The 19,876-nt window shown below is 42.4% G+C and overlaps 2 protein-coding genes across 4 annotated transcripts in view; one reads left to right on the top strand and one right to left on the bottom strand.

Moving 5' to 3' along the window:
• LOC139416076 (chromodomain-helicase-DNA-binding protein 3-like) overlaps positions 1–4,566 on the top strand; it is a 57,701-nt gene extending 53,135 nt beyond the window's left edge. The window contains exon 39 of one of the 2 annotated variants that reach the window (XM_071164336.1): positions 1,402–4,566. In XM_071164336.1, the coding sequence (XP_071020437.1) occupies positions 1,402–1,505 (104 nt within the window). In that variant the 3' untranslated portion in view covers positions 1,506–4,566. The remainder of the gene's footprint in view (positions 1–1,401) is intronic. The other variant, XM_071164335.1, reaches the window with a different exon arrangement.
• A 1,297-nt stretch (positions 4,567–5,863) lies between these two features.
• On the bottom strand, positions 5,864–14,397 carry LOC139416077 (tumor necrosis factor ligand superfamily member 12-like). 2 transcript variants are annotated; one of them, XR_011635054.1, is made up of 7 exons: positions 13,697–14,397; positions 11,957–12,038; positions 8,932–8,988; positions 8,683–8,706; positions 7,642–7,772; positions 7,027–7,486; positions 5,864–6,853 (listed from the first exon to the last, which is right to left on the bottom strand). XR_011635054.1 is itself a non-coding variant. In XM_071164338.1 (6 exons), the coding sequence occupies exons 1-6, from the start codon at positions 13,895–13,897 to the stop codon at positions 7,220–7,222; spliced, it is 762 nt and encodes a 253-aa protein (XP_071020439.1). In that variant the 5' UTR covers positions 13,898–14,397; the 3' UTR covers positions 5,864–7,219. The 2 variants fall into 2 exon arrangements, 1 of the variants encoding a protein (XP_071020439.1); XM_071164338.1 differs by having other exon boundaries at positions 5,864–7,486.
• Between the last annotated feature and the right edge of the window lie 5,479 nt (positions 14,398–19,876).

Genomic DNA, 19,876 nt, shown 5'->3' with positions numbered 1-19,876 from the left:
GGAATGTGATGAAAGAAATAAAAGCTGAAAGAAATAATTTTCTCCACTATTATTCTGACATTTCACGTTCTTAAAATAAAGTGGTGATCCTATAGGGAATTTTTACTAGGATTAAATGTCAGGAATTGTGCAAAACGGAGTTGAAATGTATTTGGCTGAGGTGTATGTAAACTTCCGACTTCAGCTGTAGTTTGATATTCTGAATGTATATGCCAGCTCGCTCATAAAAAGGTTGTCATATGTGCTCGGAAGCAAATGGTGTGTAATCATTCTGTTCATCAGTGTAGTACGTGCTGTCTCTCTCTCTACCTCTCTTTTTCTCCCCCTCTCTCTCCCTCTCTTTTTCTCCCCCTCTCCCCCCCCCCCCCCCCTCTCTCCCTCTCTCTCACTCTCTCTATCTTGTTTTTTTTTTCTCTTTCCCACGTTCCTGATCCTGATCCTAAGGATTAAGAGAGTGATAGCGTGTGACATTGTGATGATTCTTGTGGAGGACGGGGCTTTGATTCAGCACAACATGCCTTGACCTTTGTTCATCATGGAATGGAGAAACATTTTAAGTCAGACATCAAACAAAGTGCAGGGTTTGATGTGTTCTCTCTCTCTCTCTGTGTGTGTGTGTGTGTGTGTGTGTGTGTGTGTGTGTGTGTGTGTGTGTGTGTGTGTGTGTGTGTGTGTGTGTTGGGTTCTGAAAGGGAAATGTTAGATGCAAAACGGGCTAAATGTGAGGTGCAAAAGGGAAGCGGAGAAGGATTAGGAAATCAAACAGGAAATATGTTTATGTGTGTGCTCTCACGTGCGTGCGTGTTTGTCCAAATATTTCTGAATATACGTGTACACTGAGTTTACAAATCATTAGGTACACCTTCCTAATATTGAGTTGCACCCCTTTTGCCCTCAGAACACCCTTAATTTGTTGTGTCAAGTTGGCTGGTGGACCATTCTTGATACACACGGGAAGCTGTTGAGTGTGAAAAACCCAGCAGCATTGCAGTTTGATTCAGCACAACCTTAACCTCTGTTAATCATGGAATGGAGAAACATTTTAAGTCGGACATCAAACACTCAAACCGGTGTGCCTGGCACCTCCTACCATACCCCGTTCAAAGATACTTAACTCTTTTGTCTTCTCCATTCACCCTCTGAATGGCACATATACACAATCCATGTCTCAATCCTTCTTTAATATGTCTCCTCCCCTTCATCTACACTGATTGAAGTGGATGTTAAGTCCCCCAAAAAAGTGACATCAATACGGGATCATAGCTTTCACCTGTATTCACCTGGCCAGTCTGTCATGGAAAGAGCAGGTGTTCCTAATGTTTTGTATACTCAGTTTATATGCTGTGTGTGACTGTGTGTGTGTGTGTGTGTGCTCATGTGTGTGTTCTCTTCCCCCTACAGTGTTGAACGGTCCTCCTGTGTCAGTGAAGAAGGAGAGGGAAGCAGAGCAGCTCCTGAGCAGGAGAGACCAGCGCCGTGGAGAGGTCATCTGTATCGACGACTGAACAATATCGCTCACTGACCGCACACACACACACGTCAACATATATGCACACACATATATACATAAACATATATACACACACACACACACAAACATATACACACACACCAACACATAACACACGCAGTACAGTATCCACACTCCGCAGACTGACCCTCCCTATGAATATATACACACACACATGAACATACACACACCAACACACAATACACACAGTACAGTATCCACACTCCACAGACTGACACTCCCTATGAATACACACACACTTGTGGTCCATGCTGTCACGTACATACTCACCTGCTCAATCGCTTGTTGTCTGCCTCAAACCAACCAATCCTCACAAGCAGCCTACTCATAGAATATCTCCCCTCCAGAACAGTATGGTTCTGTAATCTAGAACCTCCCTCTCTATCCTAGCATCGCTCACATACCCCCCCCCCCTCCAATACCTAGAACTAATAACTGCTACCAAACCTGACCCTTGACCTTTGATCCCCTCAGGGGTCGCTCCAGTGACATGAAACTGCATGATATAACATTGTGAAGATTTTGCTCTTGACACCATTCCTGCCATTTGTCCTGAGAAGCATGCTGTGCTAAAACTCACAAAACAATGGCGTTATCATGCAAGCTGTGCCTACAGTATTTCTTCTAGTGCTGGTTTTATCTCCGAAGCTTGCCGAAAACCATTCATCAATCGCCCCATTGGAGAATTGATTGAGTGAAGTATTACAGGACTCGGGGCTGTAAACTTGTCAGGAAACTCTCAGCCCATTTCCCTTTCATGTTGACCTGATTGTACATGTAGAAATACTGAAATGTCAGTCAGTCCAACCCAACTTAGTATTATGTTGACTGTATGAGTTATAGCTGGTATGCCAGAGGATTTTCTTACAGACCAGGGTACACAGTTTATATCTTTGGTTTTGATTGGGATGGGAGGTCCCAGTGCTTGTTCAGGATAGGCCTCACTCATAGAACTGGTCATAACCTTTCATAGGCAAGTCATACAGTGTTGACCACCCTCAACTACAGTCCTCTCCCCTTGCTCTTTGACCCCCTACGTAAAGCTTACACAGTGCCTTCTGAAAGTATTCAGACCCCCTGACTTTTTCCATATTTGTTAGGTTACAGCCTTATTCCAAAATTGATTAAATAGTATTTCCCCTCATCAATCCCATAATGACAGAGTAAAAACATTTTTTTTAAATGTTTGCTAATTTATCCCCCAAAAAAAACAACTGAAATATCACATTTACATAAGTATTCAGATCCTTTACTCAGTACTTTGTTGAAGCACCTTAGGCAACGATTACACCCCCGAGTCTTCTTGGGTATGACGCAACAAGCCTGTATGTATTTGGGGAGTTTCTCCCATTCTTCTCTGCTGATCCTCTCAAGCTCTTTCAGGTTGGATGTGGAGCGTTGCTGCACAGGTTTTTTCAGGTCTCTCCAGAGATGTTTGATCAGGTTCAAGTCCGGGCTCTGGCTGGGCCACTCAAGGACATTCAGAGACTTGTCATGAAGCCACTCCTGCGTTGTCTTGGTTGTGTGCTTAGGGTCGTTGTCCTGTTGGACGGTGAACCTTCACCCCAGTTTGTGCCTCGACACAATCCTGTCTCAGAGCTCTACAGACAATTCCTGCGACCTCATGGCTTGGTTTTTGCTCTGACATGCACTGTCAACTGTGGGACCTTATATAGACAGGTGTGAGCCTTTCCAAATCATGTCCAATCAAATTAATTTACCACAGGTGGACTCCAATCAAGTTGTAGAAACACCTCAAGGATGATCAATGGAAACACCTGAGCTCAATTTCAAGTCTCATAGCATAGGGCCCGAATACTTATGTAAATTAAGTATTTCTGTTTTTTTATTTTAAATAATTTGCGGAAAATTATTGTTTTCTCATTCATGTCATTATGGGGAATTGTGTGTAGATTGTTGAGGAAATTGTTTTATTTAATCCATCTTAGAATAGGGCTGTAACGTAACAAAATGTGGAAAAAGTCAAGGGGTCTGAATACTTTCCGAATGCACTATATCTCCCTTTCCCTTCCTCCTCTCAATCAATCCTTTCTTTCTTTTTTTTTTTTTTTTAGTTTCTCCTTCTTTCTACGAATTCTGTGATATTCTTTGCATATTTAAACTTGGCTCATTCGTGTTCTCTTGTGTTTTTACTCGTGTTGACTTACTGCGACTATGATTATTATTGTTGTTGTTGACGTTGCTGTTGTCTTTGCTGTTGCTATTGGGAAAAAAAAGAGCTTCTACCAAATGAGAGATTGAGAAAACAATAAAATCGTACGTTTTGGTGCACAAATGCACCTCTTATATCAGACGTCTTATAGTCGGAGCATAAAGCAAAGCGAAGAGGTTGACAGAACACAACAACAACAAAACATTTCTTGCTTACATTCTAGATTCGGGGCTTGCAAATAACCTATATAATATACTACATATGTAACCCTAAATGCGTTAAGACAAAATGAAACAGTGTACTATCTTAACATCAGTTAAAGTACATCAATTTATTATTCTCTGGAAACTCAGAGGCTGTTAGTAGAATCAAGTCAACTTCATATACTGTATCCACAAACAGCCTTAAACATAACATAGCTGAAATAAGTGTAAAGAAGTTAAGTCTGAATTAATCGGGAGATGTAAACTCTTTACATGCTAGTTGAAATAGACCACTTTTAGTTAGTTCCCTGGACATATTTCAAATAATGAAAGTAGAAGATGTTCATGTATTTCCTTAAAACCCTGAATACTCCACACAGGTGTTCCAAGTGAAGAGTCTAAACTACATTTCACTGATTACGTTTTCTAGGAAGTGTTTTGCAACCCCTTAACTAAAATGGACACGGTCCAATCAGGCACTTCCTCTCTCTTTTCTTGTTCTTTTTTCAGATTTTGTGTTTTGTTTTTAATTCCTCGATATTTCGTGTCACTGTGTACGTTGTGGTGGTGCCGACCCATAAACAATGAGTGGCAGTTAAACATGTCAATAATAAAATGCATCTCTTTTTATTTCGAGTTTTGTTTGTAATAAAATCAAATTAAATTGAACAAAATGATGTGATTCGTGGATGGATGCTTGAATAGCAACACAGGAAAACACACGGGCACATCGGGCTGCTGAATCGCCTCCTCTAGCCCTCACAGGAACTCCTCCCAGTCTGTCTGCACTGTGTTGTACTGACTCCAGACTTTGAGCTACAGAAGTATGAATCACAGGTGGTGACGACTCAATACACAGTAGTATGTGAGTCATGACTAAAGAACCAGAATAGTGCAGCGTTCCACACATTCTATTTAGCAATACAGTGATGTCATTGGGGGACGCTGGAGAATAACGGAGGAGTAAGAAGATTGTCTATTTTTTGTTTGTCATATTGTATCATAGAGCAGTAGTTGTCCCTGGCCAGAGTTGAAAGCGAACACAAGGAGATATTAAAAGGGTTTAAAAAGGTTGACCATTTTATGGGAAGTGAGTTTAGAACAACAACCAGCATTGCACACATCATTTCGCAGACACGTACACACACTATATCCCCTTGCTGGTTCTTCAACCTTGACCTACTTTTTTGGACTTCTCACAGACAGGCCTCTTTGTGCCAAATAATGCTTTTTAAGTTGGCAATAAACTTTGACATTTAAAAATATAGGAATTGGGGGAGTGAAGTGTTAGGAATTTGATTCCTCAAAAGCGTTCAGCTATTTGGTTCTGGTTGGATTCAGGAAGTGTGTGTGTGTGTGTGTGTGTGTGTGTGTGTGTGTGTGTGTGTGTGTGTGTGTGTGTGTGTGTGTGTGTGTGTGTGTGTGTGTGTGTTGAGTTCTGAAAGGGAAATGTTAGATGCAAAACGGGCTAAATATGAGGTGCAAAAGGGAAGCGGAGAAGGATTAGGAAATCAAACAGGAAATATGTTTACAACACAATAACACACTTTCCACTTGTGATCTAATGATGACAAACTACAGCTCTTTTGAGCTGGAAACCAGAATTATTTGACTTTTGGGAAGTCAGTTTAGAACAACAACCAGCATTGCACACATAATTTCACAAACACGTGCACACACAATATCCCCTCACTGGTTCTTCAACCTTGACCTACGGGTTTGACTCACAAATAGACCTCTTTTTACAAATGAGGTACTTTCCATCTAATGATGAGAAATTAGGACTGTTTTGAACTGAAAACTAGAATTATGTGACTTTTGCATTGTGGTGTATTTGTCTGTGTGTGTGTGTGTATGTGTGTAAATTGCTGAGGAGAAGCCAATGTGGTCACCCACACACTACTTATAAACCAGAGTAGGAGTGTTAAAACATTAAACCAAACCACCTGCTAGAAATACTCTGTTTGTACTGTCTGTGTTCAATACATATTGCTGCAAATGGCACCTAAGAGAGCTTGGAATGAGTACAAGTATTGTGATTACGATATACAAAATCATTTATATTTCCACCATGATATACTGCATCTCGACAGGCTGAGCCTTATATACACAACTACGCCGGGATTCAATCCAACGCGTCTCATAGCACAGCTCACTGTAATGGACTTTTGAAGGTCATTTTCTCTTGAGCCAACATGCGCAGCGATTACTGGGGATGCGATCTTCGTGAATTTTGGGGAAAATGCCTTTAAAAGACTCATTGTCGGCTGTTTAGAGTGTTGCTCTATAGCGCATCTTGGAATGAATCCCGGCCCTAGTTCTTCGATGTACAGTCTGAAACTGACAATCATGTAACATATTGAAATGTGATTAGACAGAACATACTGAATATTTGTATCTAAAATGAATAATGATAGGCCTATTATGTTAAGAGACTCAGTTGAAAAGATTGAGATGGATAGTCATAAAGAGTCTCTAGACTGAGAGACTGGTAAAATCATAGGCTAGTTTTTTTGTTGTTGTATACGTTCCTGTGTGTGAAAGACATGTATGAGGTTCTCATCCATTGTAATCCTTGTTATCTCAGCAGTTGGGTTAACTGCTGAGATAACAAGGATTACAATGGATGAGAACCTCATAGTTCAACGTATCCATCCAGCTCATTACTCAGAATCCTTCTCATTCAGTAGTCCACCAGCTTAGCGCCTCAGAGAGGTGCATCATGGGTCAGTTCCCTGCTATGCTCAGGCGAAGTCACGGTGAACTAAGACTCAGGAGGATGAGCTTCACTCCAGAAGAGCAGCATCAACTGATCCAGACAACGTTCCATGGGTTTTCCTTAAAAAAGCAGGGGTAGAATCGCTAGGAGGGTCTAGAAGTGCATAAGTATCCCTTTATAATCTTCCTTACAGCTTCTGTCTTTGAAGAAGTATCATACAGAGGAGGCTGGTGGGAGGGGGGGCTATAGGAGGACAGGCTCATTGTAATGGCTGGAAGGAAATAAATGGAGCGGTATCAAACATATGGAAACCACGTTCGACTCGGTTCCATTTATTCCATTCCAGCCCCTACAATGAGCCAGTCCTCATATAGCTCCTCCCACCAGCCTCCTCTGATACAAAGTGTCTTTAGCGAACATGATCCATAGTTATTCCAATGCCCCTGATCATTGGTCCAGATTTCACAATAAAACAAATGAGGAATGTCACGTTGGTGTGTCTCATTAATACAGGTCGGAGTAGGACAAACCGCTTCCTTCAACCATTTTTCCACCCCCTCCATCCTTCCAATATTTCCATCCTCTCCGGCAACTCAGTTGACCTTGAAGAGGCTTAAGTAGTGCTTCCCCGTGGTGTGGAGGCTGAAGCCTGCGCCTGTGATGGCCTGTAGCTCTGCCCCCTTCTCTAGCCGCAGCAGGCCAGACACCTGGCAGGGTTTGAGAAAGTGGAACTGGTGGGATCCGGATGCAGGTGTAGTGCCATAGCCCTCCATGCACTGCAGCTTCTGCAGCGGCTGGCCGCTCTTCACCACCGCCACTTCCAACTTCACCAGCTGAGACTGATTCTCATTGAACAACACCTGTGGGAGGGATGGAGGGAGAGAGAGAGGTGGAGAATAAGAAGAAGAAGTAGAAGAAAAGAGCAGACCAATCAGGGTTTGATTGAGCCTGTGTTGTTTGACAGGGGTAGTTTTGGATGACAGGTGGCACAGGACTACAACTCTCAGAGGCTCACCTGACAGTAGAGGAAGTAGACTCCAGCTCTCTCCACTGTGAAGGTGCCTCTGTCTGTGTTGTACTTCACAGCTTTGCTCATATTCAACTGCTCCGAGTCCGTCCATCCTTTTATCAAGCCATCAGCTCCCACTGAAACACACATGTTGTGGGGGAGGAACCATTGCACCCATTGACATAAATATAGCAGTATATTATTTTATCTTTATTTATACTGTAGGTTTGTGTGTGTAGGGTCAATTTTGTACAGTTTGTATCATTGTCATGGGGGCAGTGATCTTACGAATCCAATTCCAGAAACCCAGAAGACCCTTTTCTATAATAATTGTCATCCTCAAAAGGTTTTGCAGCTGCACCATCGAGAGCATCGTGATGGGTTGCATCATTGCCTGGTATGGCAACTGCTCGGCCTCTGACCGCAAGGCACTACAGAGGGTAGTGTGTACGGCTCAGTACATCACCGGGGCCAAGCCTCCTGCCATCCAGCACCTCTATACCAGGCGGTGTCAGAGGAAGGGCCTACAAATTGTTAAAGACTCCAGCCACCCTAGTCATAGACTGTTCTCTCTGCTACCGCAAGGCAAGCGGTACCGGAGCGCCAAGTCTAGGTCCAAGAGGATCCTAAACAGCTTCTAACCCCAAGTCATAAGACTCCTGAAGATCTAATCAAATGGCTACCCAGACTATTTGCATTGCCCCCCCCCCCCCCTCTATGCTGCTGCTACTCTCTGTTATTATCTATGCATAGACAATTTAATAACTCTACCTACATGTACATATTACCTAAATTACCTCGACACCGGTGCCCCCGCACATTGACTCTGTACAGGTACCCCCTATTGTTATATATATATATAGCCCAGCTATTGTTATTTACTGCTGATCTTTAAATATTTGTTATTCTTGTCTGTTACAAAAAAAGCAATTTTCTTAAAACTGCATTGCTAGTTAAGGGCTTGTAAGTAAGCATTCCACTGTAAGGTATTTGGTGCATGCGACAAATAAAATGTGATTTGATTTGATCCACGTTCATAAAGCTTACCTTTCTGAACAGACTCTTTGGTTACTAGCGGAAAGAAAGAGAGGGAAAGGAGTAATTAAGATTGTATAATTGTAATCGTATTTGGTGTCCAATCAAAACCACTTCAACAGATGCTACATTATAACACTGTGGGTGCGTTTGAAATGGCACCCTAAACCTTATATAGTGCACTAAGTTTGACCAGGGCCCATAGGGAATAGGGTGCTATTTCAGATGCAGCCTTTGATGAGGATCTGCCAAGTCACTTACTCTCAAACTGAGAAGCCACCTTCTTTCCATTTCCACTCTTCCCTTTCCCAGTTCCCCCTTGCAGAGGGAAGGAAGAAATAATATGAGTTAATACGACAGAAGAAAACAATTCAGAGGGATGTTGTTGTTTTTTTTGTTCCAAGCAGCTGTGGTGTGTGTCGTGGCGACCATAATGTATTAATTTGCAGTTGTTTATCCACCACCTGAATACTCAACCGGCTCTAACAGATGGAGAAGGATTTCATTTCTCCTCTCCTGCTCTGTTCTGATATCTGTCATTTTTACTTGTTCTCAGTTAAGTGTAGTCTACTTTCCTCTCTGTCTGTTCTCACTACTTTCTGTGCCAGCTGGAGTACAGCAAGACAGAAGCATAGAATACAGTACGAGAGAACGGGGTAAGAGGGAGGAGAGGGCAAGAGATAGAATGAGGGAGAGAGAAAGATCTCAATGGAGGGAAAGAAAGAGGCACACAGAAGGGGACGATAGAAAGAGAAGCACACAGAAGGAGAGAGAGACAGAAGACAGCTGAGGGAGAGAGAGAGAGAGAGAGAGGGAATGGGGATGGAGAGAGAGGGTGAAAGTTGGAGCAAAAGAGAGAAATAGAGAGAGGTCTTTGGCTGTTCTATGACCCAAATTAACTGTAACGGCCCTGTCAGGAAAAACAGGCAAGAGCAACAGCCATGGCCACCGTTCAAATAAATACAATATATACAAATCTATCTTGAAAACTGGGGGATAGGTGGATAAGAGGGGGAAAGAGGAAGAGCGAGGAAGCCTTTTTATTCTCCAGAGGTTTGTTTTAGCTCCAGTATCAGGCCTGCAGGGAGTGATTCCAGGCCTTAAGCCCATTTCAACTACATTAGACGATGCGCAACGTGACGGTCTTATAGAGTTTTAGATCTGACTTGGTTTGATCCTAACTGCCTAGTTTTAGGATGTCTCATGTCATCGGCTGGAGTTTCCAAGATTCAACATGTCAAACCTTTAGCTAAAGTCTTGAGAATGGAAGGATCCATTTAGCCAATCAGAGAGCAGTGCGCTAATGTCCTGTGTTCAGCAAAGCAGCTAGCTAGCTAACCAAGCAGAGAGCTAGCTAGCTATTTTGCTGCACATAGCTAGCCTAGCTTGCTGATATTTATCTGACAAATAACAAAGTGTACCATGTTTTTGGTGCATGTATCTCATGACACTTGTTTGCTACAATACCTTAGTACAAAAAGTCTCCAATTTGTTTCATAGTTTTATCGAGTCATTGTAAAGAGGCACGGTTACTGTGGAAACGGCCTCAACTGCATGTATTGTCTTCTTGATCTGAATGGCCTGTCTTTTAATCAGCTGTGGTACAACACAAAATTCAAAAACTTGCTATATGTATCTTGTCTAGTCTCATGTCGGCTGTTGTATCTGAACTGGACTTTACACACACCCACACACACTCACTCGTTCACTCACACAAATACACAGAAAGTATTCACTATAGGATCAGTTATGTTAGGGGGGAAAAACAGCAAACATTGAACTCTGGGGGGCTTGGGAATTTAAGCCATTTATCATTTGGCCCATTTAGGGATGATATTTGACATATCATGCTTCTGAACTGAACATACAGTACCAGTCAAAGGTTTGGACACACCTACTCATTCAAGTTTTTTTTTTTACAAAGTAGGAAATAGTACAAATAAAAAATAACATTTAAAAAAAAATGCATTATTGTCTCGTTGCTGCAACTCCCATACGGACTCGGGAGAGGCGAAGGTCGAGAGCCTCCAAAACACAACTCAACTGACCGCTTAACCCAGAAGCACCAATGTGTCAGAGGAAACACCATGACAAACGTGTCAGCGTGCACTGCACCCGGCCCGTCACTGGAGTGAGATGGGACAAGAACATCCCTGCCAGCCAAACCCTCCCTTAACCCAGATGACGCCGGGCCAGTTGTGCGCCGGGTCTCCCGGTCGCGGCCAGCTGCGACAGAGCCTGGACTCGAACCAAGACCTCTAGTGGCATTGCGATGCAGTGCCTTAGACCACTGCGCCACTCAGAAGGCCACAAAAACAGTAAGAATAAAGAAAAACCCTTGAATGAGTAGGTGAGTCCAGATTTTTTCCCATCAGACCAACTCCTTGAATTTTCAGTTTTGTCAAAAAAAACGGTATTTTGTTCAAACCATCTTTCTTTTTTTTACCCTTTAGTGTGTGTACTTTACCGCATTTACTATATTATTCTGTATTTATATTCAACAGGAAAAGTTCCTAAATCCCTGGAGGATGTCTTTCAGTCTTGAGTAGCACTCCTAACAAATTGACCCAAGTTTACTATTGGCCATCTTCAGCATTATTTCATGACACACACTATTTAGACATGACATGTGCACTACGTAGCCTATATATGACTGCTTAATCATAAAAAAAAATCGGCAAATAATAGCTGTTGTCAGTCTCGTCAAGAGCAAAATCATTTTAAGTCCCTGAAGCGTGCAACATTGTCTCCCTCCTCTTGCCAGATGGTTTCTCCAGGTTCTCGTCAGTCCAGAGCAGACCTGTAATTTCTGCATCAGTCATCCAGCTGCCTACTGTTTCCTGTGTCGACTTTTAGCAGCGGGCAGCAAGTGACCACAGGGCCTAACCAAGGTGCCATGCAGAGCCAAGATTCCCCTGGTCTGGTCGCTGTAGTTAAATGCTGCTCCAGCTCCGCAAAAACACAGAGTAGAGCACCATTGATGAGATCTATCTCATCTGTTTGGTTATTGTTGATTATGTATTGCATGTATGATGATGGGGATGCAGAGAAAGAGGCATTGTCTGTAGTAGAGTGTACTTGAGGTGTAGTGCTATTTTGATCCTTTTTTTGCTTCCATGCACAAATAGTCTCACACACACACACACACACACACACACACACACACACACACACACACACACACACACACACACATCAGCATGCAGGCACGCCAGCACACACACACACACACACACACATCAGCATGCAGGCACGCCAGCACATACACACACACACAGGCATGTACCATCTCTTTTCACCCTTTGCCCCACCAGCAACTCTCTCTTCTCCATGATGAGTTGGACAATGGCCTTACGCTGAGTGTTCACCTGTTGCACAGAGAGAGCGAGAGAGAGAGAGAGAGATAAATAAAGAGAAAGACAGGCAGAGAGCAAGAAATCAAGAAAGTGAAAGAAAGAGAGAGAGAGAGAATGGAACCGTCAGAGAGACCATTGAGTCTTCAAATTGGCTCCCGCTGCAAATTTACACAGACAAAAGATTTCAGCAAAACCACATAAACAAATCGTCTTCCAGTATCTGGCAGTATCACGCTGTAACTCCAAGGCTTAGAATAGGTCAACCACTTCCGCCTAAACCGGTTGTGACAACTAATGGTGTTTTTAGTGCCCGCATTCCTCACATTTCTTAACTCCCTTTCTTAACTTCCCTGCTGAGACTGAGAAGCAGGAAGGGAAAAAAACGCTGTGCTAAAATTTGTCAAGCTAGCAAAGTGAACTCGTACTTTATGAAGGACTGGGGCCTGCCGTATATATGCCAAAGAGGAGGAAGTAGGTTTCAATATACCGCTAGTGTGTCGGTGCGTGCAGCCTATGGGGTGGTTTAGACGTACTCAGGTCTGCCTGGACTAGAGGTTACATTTATTGGGGACTTGAACTGTCCCAGGCCAGCTCATTGAGTGCTTGCAAAAAGTATCAACAGATGGCAGAGTCAGGTCACTGGTAGCCTACTGTCAGACACACCATGAGTGACATTGAGTGTATGTGTATTAAGTGCATAAGTAGACTATTTGAGGATGCACATGCATAATGAATTATTAATAAAGATGAGTTGCGAATGAATGAAAAGATCAGTCACTTGTGTTAAAAGACCAGTGCTGGGTAAATTGTTACAATGTAATACAGTGTGCATTACGATGATGTATAGAAATAATTGTACTATGCATTTGAAAGCAATACTTTCACCTGCAGAATTCTACCACCTGTGGTAGCCTAGCCTACCTGCAATTAGTAGGCTTTACATGTTGCAAATCGCTTAACCACAGTAAGGTCTACTCTGTTTTACGCAATTCAATGCCTCAGTTCAGTGCAAAGTCAGTTGGCTATAATGCGCGCTCGAGCCAAGAAGTCAAGGGATTCCAGTAAATTGGGCTAAAATTGGAACACAACTGGCAGTAGAACGATTAAACTTGGCAGGGAAACTATAAGCAATAACTCCACGGCTTGAGCACACTTATTTGTAAGCAATAAAACTGCCTCTAGAGCAGTCCCCAGAATGCGCAGGTCACCAGCAGAGAAGTGGCCCGCTATTTGTGTACAACTTAACGCCACAAAGCTTGGGCGTAGAGGAGGGGGGAATTAAAATATGGCTTTGCATTTTCCAGAGACAAAGAAGTTGTTCAACAGTCACTTCAACTGCTTCAAATTGTTAGTATAGAAATAATAACTTGGAGTAGGCCTACAGAGTGAGAGCGTGCGTAATTTACAATGGCAAGACCAAGACGAATTGATGCACACATGCTACGTTAGCGTTGCTACAAAATCCGAATGTGTAATATACATGTATTATACATACCCGTGACAATATATCCTCCAAACACCGGCTTCTCGGGCATTATCACTTAAATAACCGATGATAGTGTGGAAAGCATGGAATGCAAATTTACTTCGTAAAATTGCAATATATATAAATAAATATATATATATATAAATACATATATATATAATAATGACATAGCATGGCTACTTACTTGCTCCAATCGGTCTTGCAGAGTTTTAACGGACTGGGACAGGTCCAGCGTCTGTCTCCAGGTCCACGCCGTAAATAGTGCGCTACAGGCGGCGAGCGACAGAGCCACCATGGCCATGAATACCCAGACGAAGCGAAATTTGCGCACTGTTCTCCTCTGTAGAATTCGATGCATGGTCGTTCCACATTCCCCGGCTATCATTGCAGACTATTCGAAGTGTTCATGTTAACTTCATTCCAGCGACACATGTTTCCCTTCTTGGTGAAATCAAATCCAAATGTTCACATTTTCGACAAGGCGCACAAGTGTTATTGCCCGCAGTAACAAATTATATCCCAACAGCCCTATTGATAAAAGTTAAATTCATGTGAAAGATTAAACAATTACATGGGTTTCAAATCAATAGCCATTCATGTTGCTTTAATCAATGCATTTAATCAGACGAAATATCGTGGACTGTCTGGCTTGCAGGTCGTATACAAATGCGCAATGTTGAGCAATATGCAGCCAGGGTGCAACGAAATATGTATTTTACATCCACTACGATTGCATCCTTCTACCACTTGATTCGTTGAGTCAACTTCCTTGTCTTCCATTTGCCTTTGCAGCCTTCCTGGGGGTCATTTCTGACCTAGACCACGTATGATCTAGCACACTTTCGCATGAGCTTTTCTTCTCCGGGAAAGAGTTTTCAGTGCAGTGCACCCGTCGTGTGCCAGACGCTCGCACGAATGCAAAGCCTCAGCCCACAACTTGGAAGCACTCTCAAAAGCCACTAAGTAACTATTAACGCATTAGTCACGCTATATTTGCTTCATTGCACAAATCAAAATACCGAGCTGAATCAACTTGTTGCAGGGAGGGGAGAACTGTAGGCTATTAGAATATACCGATCGACTGAACTAATCCAAGTGTCCACAAGGTGGCTCTGTTGTATAGGGCAAGGTGCTACCCGCAGGCTCTGCGTGACCTGAGGTGTAGTCATTAGTCCAAACCGTTGCAAACAGTTGCGTGTTTGTAACGAAAACAAGAGTTTCTATTGGACTAATTCAGGTAGGTCCCTCCCAGTTTCGTTCGATTTGATTCTGTTTCGTATCTAATGGTTATACCCCTGGATCGCACTCTTATAGCCTTCAATGAGTGTTTGTGTGTATTATGGCCCAAAATAGATTGTCTATCAATGGGACTATATATTTAGGTGTAGAGTGGAAGTACCATTACCACAGGGTTTAATGTGAGCAGCCCATTATATCAGTAGATAGGTGTACATATTTGTGGCTATTCTGTCAAAATAGCCTATTCTACAGAATAACTCTATGTCATTATGTATTTGATGACAATGAATATACACTACATGACCAAAAGTATTGGCATTGGCATTGATAGGAGTTGGTCCCCACTTTGCTGTTATAACAGCCAATACTCTTCTGGGAAGGCTTTCCACTAGATGTTGGAACATTGCTGCGGGGACTTGCTTCCATTCAGCCACAAGAACATTAGTGAGGTCGGGCACGGATGTTGCGCGATTAGGCCTGGCTCACAGTCTGCGTTCCAATTTATCCCAAAGGTGTTTGATGGGGTTGAGGTCTGGGTTCTGTGCAGGACAGTCAAGTTCTTCCACACCGATCTTGACAAACCATTTCTGAATTAACCTCGCTTTGTGCATGGGGGCATTGTCATGCTGAAACACAATAGTGTCCTCCCCAAACTGTCGCTACAAAGTTGTAAGCACAGAATCGTCTAGAATGTAATTGTATGCTGTAGCGTTAAGATTTCCAATCACTGGAACTAATGGACCTAGCCTGAACCATGAAAAACAGCCCCAGACCATTATTACTCCTCCACCAAACTTTACAGTTGGCACTATGCATTAGGGCAGGTATCATTCTCCTGGCATCCGCCAAACCGAGATTCATCCATCGGACTGCCAGATGGTGAAGCGTGATTCATAATTCCAGAGAATGTGTTTCCACTGCTCCAGAGTCCAATGGTGGCGAGCTTTACACCACTCCACCCGACGCTTGGAATTGCTCATGGTGATTTTAGGCTTGTGTGCAGCTGCTTGGCCATGGAAACTGATTTAGTGAAGCTCCCGACGAACAGTTCTGGTGCTTACGTTGCTTCCAGAGACCGTTTGGAACATGGTAGTCAGTGTTGCATCCGAAGACAGACGATTTGTACGTGCTACGTGCTTCAGCACTCAATGGTCCCATTCTGTGAGCTTGTGTGGCCTACCACTTCGCTGCTGAGCCATTGTTGCTCCTAGACGTTTCCCCTTCACCCTAACAGCATGTACAGTTGTCCGGGGCAGCTCTAGCAGAGCAGAACTGACTTGTTGGAATAGTGGGATCGGATCCTATGATGATGCCACGTTGAAAGTCAGTAAGGCCATTCTAATGTCAATGTTTGTCTATGGAGATTGCATGGCGGTGTGCTCGATTTTATACACCTGTCAGCAACGGGTGTGGCTGAAATAACATAATCCACTCATTTGAAGGGGTGTCCACATACCTTTGGATATATATAGGGTATTTATCAATAGCTGGATTTGGGCCATGGGAATATATAGAATGATTAAACCATTTTACAATAAAGTTATTTATGTCCCCCAGTGAGGAGTGGGTCAATAATAAAAGGAAACAAATAAAAAATGATACCATATTATGAGCACATAACTGTATTGGCACACCACTTTCTTCAATAGTGTGTAACAAACACAACAAATAGCTTATTTAATGTAGTATGCAATGCAACACTAAGGTTCTTGCTGTGATTTCAAAGTGTAACAGGATGACAGTTTTACTTAGTGACAAAAGAAGTGGGGATGGACGAGTGGATTTTGTTTAAAACGCCAATGTTTTATAGATCTCTTGAATGAAAATATGTTCCATCTTTATTTTTTAAATCTAGAGATTAATGGATGATATGCAATAACACTAAGGTCAACTAAAAATGGCATTCGCTTACAGTTCTGTTAATGGCATTGTCCATCAACAATAAATTACGTTATTCACCATCAACCTAGAAACCAAGCAAAAACAATCAAGCAAAGCAATTACATTCAATTCAGTGATAAAGCTACAAGTAGATTAAAGATCAATCTTACCTATTATATGAATGTACCAAGATGATCATCTGGATATGTAATAACTTAGAGAGCTGTCCAGTGTAGAGTAATGATGATGATGTTGTGGACTGGGCTCTGAGCCAGATCCGCAGAAGGCATAATAGCTCAATTTACTATAAAACACTTTGTTCATAAATCACCATTGCAAATTGCAAGCCTTGGTTTGTCGTATTTTCTTAAAGTAGCAGCCTAAGATTGCAGAAATGATAAACTAACCTGAACAGGCATTCAATACTGTTGAAGGTGACACAAGTAGCAGTTTTTATTTGTTAATCACATTGTGCTTCATCACAAAGACAATTGTACAGTACTTAATCATCATTTGGCTGGTGTTTTAGACAGGTGATTGTATAGTGTCTTTGGTTCCTGTTTACCAGATTTCTCACATAATATCAACAGCTTAGGCAGGGACAAGTGCTATGGGGTCACAGGTAAACATTACTGTACACACAAGTAATGTCAAAACACTGGTTCGGGGCCTTGTTGGTTCATCAACAACCATTTTACATTGCATTGGGCTCGTTCCAATACTTAGGAAATGTATCCCGTCTTCCTCATTTCCTTGAAGGTAATCACTGATCTGGCGAGGACTATGCAAAGAAATTGTCTCAATCCTATTAGATCAGTTCAGGGAGGATGGAGGAAAGGAAATGTACATTTTCAACTATTGGAGCGGGGCCTTTGAGTTGGTTCTTTATTCCTGCACGTGTTCCAGGTTGACCTCAGTATTGCAGAGGGTAGGTGTCCCCCTGGCCTAGCTGTTCCAGTTGTTCCCCTCAGAGCTCATGCAATGGTACCCCATGTTTGCCAACATGTCAAAACACCCCTGGTTAAAGTAGAAATCCAGAGATGGTTTATTCCAGTCCAGCACAGTAAAGTTGAGCTGGGTGCAGCTTGCGGCCAGGCCCATCTACAGTACAAGGGTAGGGGTGTGTGCGTGTGCGTGTGTGTGTGTGTGCGCGCGAGAAGGAAAAGAGGAGAGAGAGAAAAAGGTCAAAGAAAGTTCCTTGAAGAGGAAACGCTAATAAAAAAATAAACAGACAGGTTTGCACATTAATAATCACAGAGATGTACACACTCAACTATACATAGCAGAGTATACAGTGCCTTGCAAAAGTATTCATCCCCTTTGGCATTTTTCCTATTTTGTTGCATTACAACCTGTAATTTAAACTGATTTTTATTTGGAAAATAATGTAATGGACATACGCAAAATAGTTTAAATTGGTGAAGTGAAATGGAAAAAATAACTTGTTTCAAAAAAGTATTAAAAAAAGGAAAAATGGTGTGTGCATATGTATTCACCCCCTTTGCTATGAAGCCCCTAAATAAGATCTGGTGCAACCAATTACCTTCAGAAGTCACATAATTGGTTAAATAAAGTCGACCTGTGAGCAATATAAGTGTCACATGATCTCAGTATATATACACACCTCTTCTGAAAGTCCCCAGAGTCTGCAACACCACTAAGCAAGGGGCACCACCAAGCAAGCTGCACCATGAAGACCAAGGAGCTCTCCAAACAGGTCAGGGACAAAGTTGTGGAGAAGTACAAATCAGGGTTGGGTTATAAAAAAATATCCAAAACTTTGAACATTCCATGGAGCACCATTTAAATCCATTATTAAAATGGAAAGAATATGGCATCACAACAAACCTGCCAAGAGAGCCCACCAAAACTCATGGACCAGGCAAGGAGGGCATTAATCAGAGAGGCAACACAGAGACGAAAGATAACCCTGAAGGAGCTGCAAAGCTCCACAGCAGAGATTGGAGTATCTGTCCATAGGACCACTTTAAGCCATACACTCCACAGAGCTGGGCTTTACGGAAGAGTGGCCAGAAAAAAATAAGCAAACACGTTTGGTGTTTGCCAAAAGGCATGTGTGAGACTTCCCAAACATATGGAAGAAGGTACTCTGGTCAGATGAGACTAAAATTGAGCTTTTTGACCATCAGGGAAAAAGCTATTTCTGGTGCAATCCCAACACATTTCATCACCTTGAGAACATCACCCCACAGTGAAGCATGATGGTGGTAGCACAATGCTGTGGGATTTTTTTCATCGGCAGGGACTGGAAAACTGGTCAGAATTGAAGGAATGATGGATGGCGATAAATACAGGGAAATTCTTGAGGGGAACCTGTTTCAGTCTTCCAGAGATTAAGACTGGGACGGTGGTTCACCTTCCAGCAGGACAATGACCCTAAGCATACTGCTAAAGCAACACTCAAATGGTTTAAGGGGAAACATTTAAATATCTTGGAATGGCCTAGTTGAAGCCCAGACCTCAATCCAATTGAGAATCTGTGGTATGACTTAAAGATTGCTGTACACCAGCGGAACCCATCCAACTTGAGGGAGCTGGAGCAGTTTTGCCTTGAAGAATGTACAAAATTCCCAGTGGCTAGATGTGCCAAGCTTATAGAGACATACCCCAAAAGACTTGCATCTGTAATTGCTGCAAAAGGTGGCTCTACAAAGTATTGACTTTGGGGGTGAATAGTTATGCACGCTCAAGTTCTGTTTTTTTGTCTTATTTCTTGTTTGTTGCACCAAAAATATTTTGCACCTTCAAAGTGGTAGGCATGTTGTGTAAATCAAATTATACAAACCCCCTAAAAATCCATTTTAATTCCAGGTTGTAAGGCAACAAAATAGGAAAAATGCCAAGGGGGTAAATATTTTCGTATGCCACTGTACATGGATGACAACAATAATTCACATGTACCACGAGAAAAAAAAAACTTTAGCGGTGTCAAAACATCAACAGAACAGAAACATAGCCAGAGGGTTCACTTTCATGACAAATGCAACACCAGGACAGCATCACTTACCTGAGCTACTTTGCTCATAAGTGCCTTCCCGATGCCTTTACCTGTGATACTCCTCTTTTTATTCTGGTTAGAGTCAGTTTGCGCTGTTCTGTGAAGGGAGTAGTACACAGTGTTGTACAAGATCTTCAGTTTCTTGGCAATTTCTCGCATGGAATAGCCTTCATTTCTCAGAACAAGAATAGACTGACGAGTTTCAGAAGAAAGGTCTTTGTTTCT

The sequence above is a fragment of the Oncorhynchus clarkii genome, chromosome 9 (genome assembly GCF_045791955.1).
Source record: "Oncorhynchus clarkii lewisi isolate Uvic-CL-2024 chromosome 9, UVic_Ocla_1.0, whole genome shotgun sequence".
In the NCBI taxonomy this organism is placed as follows: Eukaryota; Metazoa; Chordata; class Actinopteri; order Salmoniformes; family Salmonidae; genus Oncorhynchus; species Oncorhynchus clarkii.
The sequence above is the reverse complement of the archived record's forward strand: the minus strand, read 5'-3'. Positions and strand labels throughout refer to the sequence as shown.